At 37.7% G+C, this 12,453-nt stretch overlaps 1 protein-coding gene across 1 annotated transcript; it reads left to right on the top strand.

Moving 5' to 3' along the window:
- Window positions 1-6,404: 6,404 nt before the first annotated feature.
- IFNG (interferon gamma) lies at window positions 6,405-10,678 on the top strand. The gene is made up of 4 exons (XM_059934678.1): window positions 6,405-6,518; window positions 7,669-7,737; window positions 7,833-8,015; window positions 10,544-10,678. The coding sequence occupies exons 1-4, from the start codon at window positions 6,405-6,407 to the stop codon at window positions 10,676-10,678; spliced, it is 501 nt and encodes a 166-aa protein (XP_059790661.1).
- The last annotated feature ends 1,775 nt before the right edge of the window (window positions 10,679-12,453 follow it).

Raw genomic sequence — 12,453 nt, 5'->3', positions numbered from 1 at the left:
GTGCCAGGAAGTTGAGATCTGGATATTGGAAGGCACTAGTTATGTTGACCACACATTTGAGCTCTTATTATATGTCAGGCATTGCATCATTGCACGTATTAACCTAATTTATACTCATGTAATCCTTTGAGACAGCTACTGTTTATATCACCTTTTTATGTATGAGAAAACTGAAGCACAGAGAAGTTAAGTATCTCACTTCAACTCAACAGTGTAGAGCAAAGTCATAACTGAATCCAAGAAACCTGACTCCAGAGTCTTTGGACATAATCAGTAGGCTACTTTTCTTCATATTTAATAAACACAAAAGTTTATTAAGGAATAATTTTGAGCTAGATACTGTATTAGAAAAAATATGAAAGAATTTGTGTCAAAATGCTAAGAGTATATACCCATGGATAGTGAAGTCATAGATGATTTTTTTCTTTTCTTGTGCTCTTCTGGATAGTCTGATTTTTTATTTAAAAGCTCCTACGTAATTTTATAACCTTTAAAAACAATTTCCATTTGAAAAACTAAGAGATGGGAATTTGGTTCGAGTAGTTAATGAATTGGTTCAGGGATTAAGGACACAGTAATAATGACTTATGAAACCCTGGCTTAGAAAAAAAAACTTAGTATTCATTGGATGTTTATGGTTTCAGAATTCTTCCTCCAGTTAACCTGGGGAAAATCTAAATCTGCCAGTCTGTTGTATGGAACTTTTATGATGGGAGATAGAACGGTTAAGTCTCCTTTGGATGCACATGTTTTCAAAGCTTAGTGCCATATCAGGGGCCACCCAGAGGACAACTCGCTTTTTGACATCATTGCAAAAAGAAGCATGTGGCCCCAGAGTTAAGTACAAATGGTGAACCTTACATTTGACCCTACAGATTCCATACATCTTTCAAGGCTCAATTAAAATTAAAATCTCAAATTCAACTGAAATTAAAATTCAATCCATTCATGAAATTCCTCAACTTTTCTATGTTTCAGACAATTACAATTGGCCCTCTATATTATTCGTGGAAGTTGATTGAATGCACAGATGTGGAACCCGCACATACGGAGGGCCCACTGAACTATGCAACTTTATAAAATGGACTTGAGCATCTGCGGATTTTAGTATCCACTAAGGTCCTGGAACCAGTCCCCTGTGACACCAAGGGACAACTGTATTTCTCTTTGAATTCCTAAGCCTGTTGGACTCTCTATCTCATGTAATATTAGTTCTCAGTAATATATTCCTCATAAATCACAGTCGTAGAAACATAGAATGTTAGAAATGGAAGGAAACAGTTCATTGGATCCAACTCTTCTTTTTAAGATGTTGAGATGTAAAGCATGGGCAAAGGCTTTGCTCAAAATCCCACATACCAGTGGTAGATTCTAGGACCAGAATTTGGGACTCCTTCCTCTCAGGCCAGAGATCTTTTTCCTATATTACTTCATGAACTGTAATTTTTTTTCTCTAATACTAATGTTCTTGGAGGAAGAGATCATAATTTTTACTTCTTTGTAATTTGTAAGAACTCATCTCGCTATGGGGCACAGCAACAAGTAAACCTTTGCCCCAAGGGGACAAATAGATAATGAAACACATAACGAATTGGTAGATTTCAGTGTTGAAAAGGATTCAGAGTCTACATCTAAACTTAGTAGGAAAGAACACCATGGCTAACTAGTGATGCCTGCCATGGGTATAGGAGGAGGGAATGCAATATATATGTCAGGTATGTGTTTTACTCTCTATGCAATAGTCAGTCCTCTTCACTTATATGAACACCCTGGAAAGGATGTACATATGTGGAGGAAAAGGGAGAATATGGACACCTACCCAGTAACCAGAACAGTGGAATCAATCCTAGCTACCAATGTGGTGACATATGCTCCTGCCAGATTGCCTCACTGTTAACTTCTTTGTAACCTCTAGGGCTATAGGCATGGAGTAGGTGCTCAGTAAAGACTTACTAATTGAGTGATATTAGGATATAAACAAATATTTTCACAACAAAACTGTCCCATCCTTCTTTAATAACCCTGTGTCAATCACAGTACTTAGCACTTAGTAGATGCTTTAAAATTCCTTGTGCATTAAAAATATGACCTTCAGAGCATGACGTGAATCCCTAGATGAACAGTATACAATCCCATTTGACATAAACTTGAAAATATTGTAAGCTGATAACGGTACTACATAAGTATAATGTTTTCTATATTCTTAGACTCAAGTCTCAAAGTTGCCCAGATGGCATGAAAGAAAAAGGGGGATTCAGAAAACTCTCCTCTAACATACGGGAGTTTTGAGTCAAATTTCGGGGAAAATCTGACTCCGCGTGGATTTCCATTCTGTATATCGTTTTCTTCCGTAGGCTCAGCTTGCGTGATGTCAGGAGTTCCCGGGGTCAAGGCAGCGTGGGGCACGGATCCAATATTGACTCATACTCGGTGGAAGAAACCTACCCCAAAGTCTGGATGAGATAATTTGGTTGTGAGCGCTAGGGATAGGACTGCTGACCACAGAGGAAAAAGGGCAACAAAGGTGTAAGTTTTGTCTTACGACTGCCTACTCAGCGAGGGCTGAGGATAGCATGAGATACGATCGAAAATCTTGCTGACGCTTAATGCATAACCATCGCCAGTTTTCAGAAAGAAGTCTGGCTGAAGAGAAAAAAGAAAGTTTTCAGTCCCTTCGTTTTAGTAATTTGCTCACACTTTGGCTCCTGGTGGGTTTGCAAAACTTTTAAAGGATATCTTGGTGGTGAATGATTCTGCAGTCTCAGTGTTGGCTGAACCAACAAAGTGTGAAACCTCTAGTTTGCATGTGCAACAGAAGGTGTTTTACAGGCAGAAAAGAGAGAGAAACATCTTCTTTAGTAAACTTGACAAGACAGGAAAAGATCAAAGAATATACTATTGTAGTGACAACATTCTGAACCCAAAAATCATATGTTGAAAGATAAAAATCTCATAGGATGTGATTCACTTCCAGCCTGGGATGCAAGACCAGTTACAGAATTTGCAGGAACTGGTGCAAAATGAAAATGGGAGCCACTTGTTTAAAAATTATTAGGAATTTCAACAAGGTAACAACAGAGCATTAAACCAAATGTGGGCTGCTCTAAGTGCAGGGTCCTGATAGACTGTACAGGTCTTATGTCCACGAAGTTGGGCCTGCTGGGATGTCTAACCAATAATTTCAAAACTTTTATTTGCAGTCTTACTATTTTTTAAGGAATTAAAGAGTGACTATTATCTCACAAATTCTACAGAAAAAAAAAAAAGTCCCAGAATCAAAGCCTGATAGGATGTAATTACTTGAATTCATATATTTAACACAGTTATTGGTACATACAGTAGTTCTGATGGCTATTGATTGGGGGCAGGTAGATTAGGGAAAAGGTCTTGGCTCTAGACTGAGCTCTACATTGTCCAGTTGAATGAATTTAAGCACAGCATTTTGTTTTTTTCCTGGGTCTTGATTTACAAATCTAAAAAAATGAGAGAATAGGCCATAGATAGTCTCTGTAATTCCCTAATTCTGTGCTGTGCTTGGTCATGCCATCAAAAGCTATTAGAGCTTGAATTTTAGCCATGTATTTACTAATTCTATACATCTGGCCATGTTGTAAACATATCCCTAATGTGTGTGTGTGTGTGTGTGTGTGTGTGTGTGTGTGTATATATATATATATGCATATGATTTTGAATAAGCATTTGCAATTTACAAACCCCTAGACAAAGTGTAATTCCCAATTATGGACCTCAGTATTCTTTTTTTTTTTTTTTTTTTCTAGCGTGCTTCTCTTCTTTATTTTCCTCCATAGCATTGATTTCTTTTTTTTTTTTTCCACACACACACACTATACTTTATTTTTACAAGAGATAAATAGACTGACACCAAGCATTGTACATGGATGACCACAACAAAAGCAACAATGATTGCAATTACCAAACATGAAACACACTCATACTATGTCATAATATTGACATTCAGTCCAGTAATCCTCCACTGTAACAGCTCCTTTAGGACCTCAGTATTCTTAACTCCTCACCCCCAACACCATATTCCAGTGGATAGATCAAGGGATGAGCAGAAAAAAGTTTTACTTCTTTCCAGAACGTTGGTAACATTCCTTCCAGTAACTTGGAGTTTGGTCATAGGTTTCCTGGGTAGTATTGAGTGCCTGCACTTGTCTCACGGCTTTGGAAAGGGTTTCTTGTCACAGTGTCACCCTGTAAGCACATTATCTGGGCCGTCTTTTTCCTTGAGGAGTGATACAATAGAGCTTTGTGGGCAGCAGTGTAATTTCCACACTTCTCATTTGCTTGATGTGAGGCTTTGGTCCCACAAACACTTTTTGATTTTGTTTATTCTTTGGGAAGATAGCCCCTCAAACAGTTTTCAGGCCTTTTTCACATAAAATAATACATGGAATTGCCCCAGTAAGCAGGGGTTGGCTAAAGAGACATAGCATCAGGTTTCCAACATTAATCCTGGACCCTCTTTAATTAAAAACGAGTTTCCTACAGGTTAGTTCTGATAGCATTGGGATTAGAACTTGAAGAAAATTAGCTTGAGGGAAGAGTAGGCCCTGAATTAAGCATTCAAGTTCACTTTTATTCAGTGCTGTCTATGGACAAATCTCCGTGCTACAATGTTTTTAGGGAAGAAAACTGTGTTATGGAAGGGATGAAACAATTTCTGATTCTAGGGAACTCAGTCCCTAGATTAGGAGAAGGTAAATAACTAACTCTAATATGAGATTGAGGGATCAAGACTCTAAGAAAAGTGTGAACCACTTTCCTAGGCCTGTGTAGAGAAGATGTGAGATTACTTTTAAGAAGGATCATTTTGAGAGAACTCATGCAGATAATGATTTTTAGGCTGGACTTGGATGGCTGGGTGCCACTCTGAGAGGCACAGATGTGGGAAATCAAGGAACAGCATGAGCAAAGGCTCAGGGTGTGTTTTTTTAGGAATGACTAGTCATCCAACGTGCCTGAATAGGAATAGATCACTTTTATTGAGTGCTTACTACATGATAGGCAAAATTCTTAGCACTTAATAAATTATCATCTGACAATTTTCAACTGAAGCCCGGAGAAGATACTAATATTAGGTTCACTTTGAAGATAATGAAACCTAGCTACAGAAGAGTTAAGAAGCTTACTCAAAATCATATAGCTAGATAGCAGTGGAGACAGGATTCAAGTCTGCATTCATAACTGCAATACTGCTGTGTATACAATACAGGTTGAAATGCGAGGTGGGCTGGAATCAAATAGTGGAGGGTCTTCTGTGCCATCCCTAAGTGCTGTATTTCATAAGTAAATTACTAAGAGAGGAGAAAAAACAATCCTATTTGTATCTGAAAGGAAAAAAATTAGAAAGTTAAAAAAAAAATCTATCATTAATGATTATTTGGAACAATTGATCCTCTAGAGCTTTGCTGTTCAATATGGTAGCCTCTTGCCACACATGGCTATTGAGCATTTGAATATGGTGAGTCCAAATTGAGATGTACCATGGGTATAAAATGCACACCAGATTTCTAGGATTTAGTATGACAAAAAGAATGTATAATATTTTATTAATATTTTTCTGTATTGATACATATTGAAATGATATTTTGGATATATTGGTTTGAGTACAATATATTTAAAATTTATTTTTCCCTGTTTCTTTTTACCTTTAGTAATGGGGCTATTAGAAAATTGGCTTGCATTATATTTCTGTTGGGCATTGTTGGTCAGAGCAACATAAATTTGTGGTAGATATTATATTAACCATCTTTGATGAAGGGCTTCCTACCACATTGGTTTTCTAACCACATTCTTTTCCTTGCTTTCTGGTCATTTGCAAGAAAAATTTTAAGAGGCACCCCCTCTGTAAAGGTTTGAGAGCCCCTAGAATTTCCTTTTTTACTTGCTTCCGACCACAAACGAATGATCAATGTAATCTCTGGATGAGGAATCAACATTTTACAAGGGCAAAGGGAGGAGGTGCACAAAAATTTCCAATCCCTGGATGGTGTGAAGTGAAAGTGCTTTCAAAGTATCCCACTAGAATGGCACAGGTGGGCATGATGGGTCTGTCTCCTCGTCAAAAGACCCAAGGAGTTGAAAGGAAACTCTAACTACAACACCAAAATGCCACAAAACCATAGTTATTAATACCAACTAACTAGCATCTCTGTCTATCTGTCACCATCTCATCTTAAAAAACTTGTGAAAATACGTAATCCTGATGAGACTTCAACTAGGTATAAATACCAGTAGCAAAAGGAGACACAGTACATTCTTCTGATCATCTGCAGATCAGCTATTAGAAAAGAGAGATCAGCTACGTCCTTGGGACCTGATCAACCTAATACAGGAGCTACTGATTTCAACTACTTCGCCTAACTCTCTCCGAAACAATGAAATATACCAGTTATTTCTTAGCTTTTCAGCTGTGTGTGATTTTGGGTTCTTCTGGCTCTTACTGCCAGGCCCCATTTTTTAAAGAAATAGAAAACCTAAAGGAATATTTTGTAAGTATGACCTTTTAATAATACTTGCTTGTGGTTGAAATGACTGATGTTTGATGTTGACTTGTAATTGTATCTATGATGGGCTCTCATCTCTAGCCCACAGTCATCTTGAGAAGACTTGGTGTTATCGTGACTGTTGTTGGCTGGATGTGATTTTTTGACTAAACGATCTAGATAATGCTTTAACTCTCTGCTCAATTTGCTATAGAGATTTAGTGGTGATTCATGAATCCTCCAAAAGATGGGCATAATATGGGTATAGTTTAGAGCGTTGCTAATTTTGTGATGAGAGTCCGTTCAATTATGATGTCAAGTAGTATGCATACTGAAAAAATGACTAGGTCTTTGTTTCTGATTTCTCAGGCTGCTATGATGGTGACAGTCAAAAGAAGGTCAAGATTAGCATTAAAAATGGTCATTTGAAATAACTGATCAATTAAAGAAGATGAGGTCCTTAAAGCTTTGGCTTAAAAAAAAAACACTTACAGGTCTTTTTCTCCAAAAAGTGGTTTTAAAATTTTACTGTCCCATCCAGATTGTCTGTGAATTACTCTTGGAGTAGTCATTTGCTGAGATTTTTTGTAGGAGTTTAATCTGGTTTATATTTAAACATTTTTTTCTTTCATTTTATGAGTTTCTTAAAATTTTTACCTATGGTTAATTAAAATAGCTTTTTGCATTTTAAATATTTTATTATATGTCCAAAATTTAGCGACTATAATTACAGCTGAAGCTATCTTTTAAAGCTGATGTAATACCTTATAGGAGGGCACAGGTAGAGGTTAAGAAACTTGTACCATAGCGGGGCAGTATTTTATAGTGAGATGGTTTTGCTGGGGTTTTTTACTAGACCTAAAAATACTTTCTGTCCCTTACTATAGTTATTTGGGACAACTGAAGTATCATCAGCCTTGTTGAGTTCATTTGTGAAGTTATATTAGTAAATAAGAAAGCTAAAATAGCATGATAGTCGTTGGCTGTATCCAACATGATAGCTTTTGAGAAAACATTGTTAGAACTAAACAGTGTTGAAGAGAAAATCAGTGCACGTTGTCAGCATCCAAGTTCAATAAAACTTGAAGTCCAGTTTTAGGGCAATTTATGGACTAATTGTAAACCAATTTTTTCCTGTTTTGTTTTGTTTTCTCAGAATGCAAGTACCCCAGATGTGGCTGGTGGTGGGCCTCTTTTCTTAGAAATTTTGAAGAATTGGAAAGATGTAAGCTGAACATTTCCATTTGGCTAATTTTCCTATTGCTTATTTTCTGCTGGATAAATTCACATCAACTTCTCTTTGTGCCTTTTTCTCCCAAGGAGAGTGACAAAAAAATAATTCAGAGCCAAATCGTCTCCTTCTACTTCAAACTCTTTGAAAACTTAAAAGATAACCAGATCATTCAAAGGAGCATGGATATCATCAAGCAGGACATGTTCCAGAAGTTCTTAAATGGCAGCTCTGAGAAACTGGATGACTTCAAAAAGCTGATTCAAATTCCGGTGAGATGATCTTAATTCTTTTTTTTTTGTTTTCATTGCAGAGGCTCTTGCAAAGCACTACATTCCCAGAAAGTAGAAATTAGCTACTGGGTACAGTTGTTAAAGCTATGAAATGAACCTGTGGCCAAAAACCCTCTTTACCAATTCTGTTTGTGTTTTGGGTGACTTTGCAAAGTCAGTTATGCGAGTCACTTAAATTTGTGATTTGGGAAAATACTGGAATTATGCCTACAGCACAAAGATAGGTGAATGAACAAATCAGTGAGAAAGAAGTAGTGAAGAAGTGGGGGGAGTATTGAAAAGCAGTTCTCCCATTGCCCCGTGTTTGTGTGTTGGAAATTCTCTTGCTTTGAATAGGAGGTTGCATGTCTTAATGGAAAGAGCAGTGGGAGGGCAGGGGGAGAAGATGTGTGTTGCTCCTCCCAGCTCAGCCACCAAAGAAATGTGTGATCTCAGATGAATCACAGGCCTGGCTGGGACTGTTTCCTCATCTTAAAAGGAGCCTGTTGGGTTCACTATAATTTCTATGGTCTCTTTGCTCTAAAATTCTACAATGCCATGGATAGAAAATGAGAATGAGATAGGAGAAAGGTATGACCTTTGAGGAGACAAAGGCCCTCCTACAGCCAGACTCTGGGCAACCTCTCAGATTGTGCAGCCCAAGAAGAGGAGAGAGTGTTTGTTTATAGAAAAGAAAATAGGTAGAATTTATACCTTATGAAAGAATTGTTCTATCAACTTTTGGATACTAGAACATCTTGGCTGGAGAAATCCTTAGGCTCCTAAGTTTTATCTTATCAAATTGTCTTGAGTCTTTAAAGTTATGGTTTCTAGAAGCTGAAAAATAACTTTGAAGCATAAAGACGTCATATTTTCCAAAATTTCATCTAAGAGACAAAGGCCTCCAGATTTTTTTGGGGGCGGGGGGTTGGCTTTGGTATAAATAGGCTTGAATGAGAAGAGGAAGGGTCCTGTTATGACTTGTGCTCTCAGGATTTGTGCCCAGCTCTCCCTATAACTGGGTCTGCCTCTCAGCAATCTCACATAAGCTCCTAGGAACTGAAATAAGTGCTTGCTCTTCAAGATTTCTCTAGTCTCCAGTACGTTCGATGGTATAAGTGGCTTGGAAAAATTATAAGACCATTACTACTTCCACTGGTAATGTTTTCTGGTGTTCAGCAGATCTCCATTGGTTGCAGGCTAGAGGATGAAAAAGCACTTATTCCTAGCCCAGTGCTGCCTCTGGCTTGCTGTTCAGTCCTGGATGAGTCTCTTAGTTTCTTGGTGATGCTTTGAATACTGGAAAGTTCAATTTATCACTTGTAAACACACACCCGGTAGAAACTTTTCTACTCTGCTGTAACTGGGCCTTGAAAAAAAAAAAAAAACTGTTGGTCCCATCCTTCCGGAAGCTCCAAGCCTCCTGCTTCACAATGGGCAGTCTTGAGTGAGCTCTCAACCATTGTCTTTTTTTGCTCAATTGCGCACATATTTAAGGCATGTTATGCCTTTTAGTCCTGTCGCCTAGAATCTCCCAGTCATTCTCAGAAATGTGGCAAGGTGGCTGCAGTGTTTCCAACTTTAGAAAGACATCTAGTGGCAGAGCAAAGATGAAAGTAAATGGTCCTCATTTTATGAAGCATGACTTCACCTAAATGGTCCTATTGGGTAGAGTGAGAAAATAATTCAGTTTGCTGGAATGGAAGGCAGGGTACCAGGAAATTTGCTTTCATTCCTAATTTTAAGTGTTATATACCAGTAATTGATTATTGTCATGTAAATATGATCAGCGATTATTTTTAATCCCATTATGGAAATGATGAGACTGACCTAATTTGGGGGAAATTAAAAATTATGATTTTCATCCAACTTGGACTTGGTGTTTACAAAGTACTGAACCTATACCAGTGGTTTTCAAACTTTGATGGTGCCTGAATCACCTGGTGATGTTAGTAACTACACAATGGCCCAGGCCTAGTCTGATTTCATACACCTGGGTGTCTGAGTTCTTCATTAGGTCTCCAGGTTATTCTTCTACACACCAAAGGTGAGAGCCATTGGCTATAGTAACTCATTTGATACTTATAACAAAGACTAAGTACAAAGTGATAAAAGTGGTAGAGAGCCTAGAGGTCGTCTAAACAATCTCCTCATTGTTCAGAGGAGAAAACAGAGATTTGGAGAGGCTAAGTGACTAGTTTAAAGTCACATGTATTGCACACACACAATTCAAACACACATTTTTTTGTCACTACTTCAGGGCTCTTTCTGCTATATAATTTTCAGAATTCTGTAGTGGTAAATTAAAGGATATGTAATGTGTCCCACCATGTTACAGCACAACTAGCAATTTAATTATAATTTTAGTCTTAATCACTGAAGGAACCAACATTACATATTAAGGTAATATATTGCTAGTGAAAATAATTTATTTTAAAGGAATACTTCTACTTTCTTGGACCATGACAGCAGACTATCCTAATGATTTGTATGCCTGAAATTAATTTTGCTGTTTTCTTTCCCAATAGGTAGATGATCTGCAGATCCAGCGCAAAGCCATAAGTGAACTCATCAAAGTGATGAGCGACCTGTCGCCAAGATCTAACCTGAGAAAGCGGAGGAGAAGTCAGAATCTGTTTCGAGGCCAGAGAGCATCGAAATAATGGTCATCCTGCCTGCAATATTTGAATTTTTAAATCTAAATCTATTTATTACTATTTAATATTTTACATTATTTATATGGGGAATATATATTTAGACTTATCAATCAAAGTATTTATAATAGTAACTTTTATGTCATGAAAATGAGTATCTATTAATTTATGTGTTATTTATAATTCCTGTATCCTTTTCACTTGACCCTTTTTTTTTCTGACTAACTAGGCAAGTCTATGTGATTACAAGGCTTTATCTCGGGGGCCAACTAGGCAGCTGACCTAAGCAAGACCCTGTGGGTTGTGCATTTATTTCACTTGATGATATAATGTATGCTGATAAATGAAATGATGCCATCCAGTTACTGCCTATTTTAGACTATGCCTTCTGAGCCACTGCTATGATGGCATGTCAGACAGCAGTTGAGTGTGTCAGGCGATATGACTTGTCCCCTGATAAAAACATAGCATCTCTTCTCATCTCATGCCTGGTGCTTCAGAATATTGCTGACAATTGTGATTGTACCCAAATGCAAAGTAATACGTTCGTTTATCAATATTTAATATATATGAATAAAGTGTAATTTCATAACTATTTAGGCTGTGTCAGACTTTTTCTAAAGTGGGGGCCAGATTAAATGAACCACGGAGTAATGAATTAGTAGAAGGAGAGTCATTTTTAGCTGTGGAAATATTAGAGTTGGATTAAGACCCATTAAAATTGGTGTTTCTCTCCGCTGCCGAGTTGTTGGTTTCCAGTGTTCCATTTGGTAGCTGTTTGAGTTATCTCTCCAAAATATGGATGTAATTATGTAGCCATTTACTTCAGAGCTTCTTCTGTGGAAAGTAGTCCAAATTGTTTAGCTTGGCACACAAAGATTTATTTCTCCTTTCTCTCTCAACTCCCCATGGCATCCTTCATCTTGGTATCCCCTTTGTCCTCTGGACACTTTGAGCAAAAACCATTTGGTATGGAATAGTGAGTGGGAACTCTAGGGAGAGAGGCTTGGATTGGAATCTTGGTCCTGCCATTACAAGTAGTGTGACCCTCATATTCTCTAAGTTTCAGTTTCCTCATCTGATAAAGAATTGTGCCTTCCTCATAATATTGTGGTGAGAGTTTATTCTTTCACTCAAGAAATATTTACTGCAGCACCTACCATGTGCCTGGTGCTGTTCTAGGCACTTGAGATACATTTGTGAACGAAACAAGCAAGGATCCCTGCCCTCGAGGAACTTAGAATTCAGCAAAGGGGAGACAGATTATAAAAGAAATACATAATATGTTAGTAAATTGCATGGTATGTTAGAAGGTGATTGGTGCTACAGAAAAAAGGTAAAAAGGAATGGGGGAACTGGGAAAACTACAGGTGGGACAGAGCAAATGGGCTAGAGGTTTAGATGAAGTAATTATAATTGGCTTCATTGAGGAGATAACAACTGAGGAAGCACTTGTAAGAGCTAAGAGAGGATTCTAGGCAAAGGGAACATCTTTGCAAAGGCTCTAAAGTGGAGACTTGCCTTGAATGGTAAAAGAAGAGCCAGCACTCCAGTGTGGTTGGAGCAAAATGAGTCAAGAATATCTCTAATTTTTTAGCTGAGCAACTAAAAAGATGACGTTGTCATCACCTGAGATGGGGAAAGTGGAGGTAGCAGGTTTTGGGTGGAAAACTAGAAATTCAATTTTGAAAGTTAAGTTTAAGGAATCCATTAGATTTCAAAGTGGAGATGCTGAGTAGGCTATTGGGTATATCAGTCTGGAGTTGAGAGAGAACTCTGGATGG

Source organism: Balaenoptera ricei, chromosome 10 (genome assembly GCF_028023285.1).
Source record: "Balaenoptera ricei isolate mBalRic1 chromosome 10, mBalRic1.hap2, whole genome shotgun sequence".
In the NCBI taxonomy this organism is placed as follows: Eukaryota; Metazoa; Chordata; class Mammalia; order Artiodactyla; family Balaenopteridae; genus Balaenoptera; species Balaenoptera ricei.
The sequence above is the reverse complement of the archived record's forward strand: the minus strand, read 5'-3'. Positions and strand labels throughout refer to the sequence as shown.

Bases quoted from the DNA above. Each gene is read 5' to 3' on its own strand.
- IFNG (XM_059934678.1), top strand. From the start codon at position 6,405: ATGAAATATACCAGTTATTTCTTAGCTTTTCAGCTGTGTGTGATTTTG. The intron at 6,519-7,668 runs GTAAGTATGACC...TTGTTTTCTCAG, and splicing joins AAAACCTAAAGGAATATTTT to AATGCAAGTACCCCAGATGT. The intron at 8,016-10,543 runs GTGAGATGATCT...CTTTCCCAATAG, and splicing joins AAAAGCTGATTCAAATTCCG to GTAGATGATCTGCAGATCCA.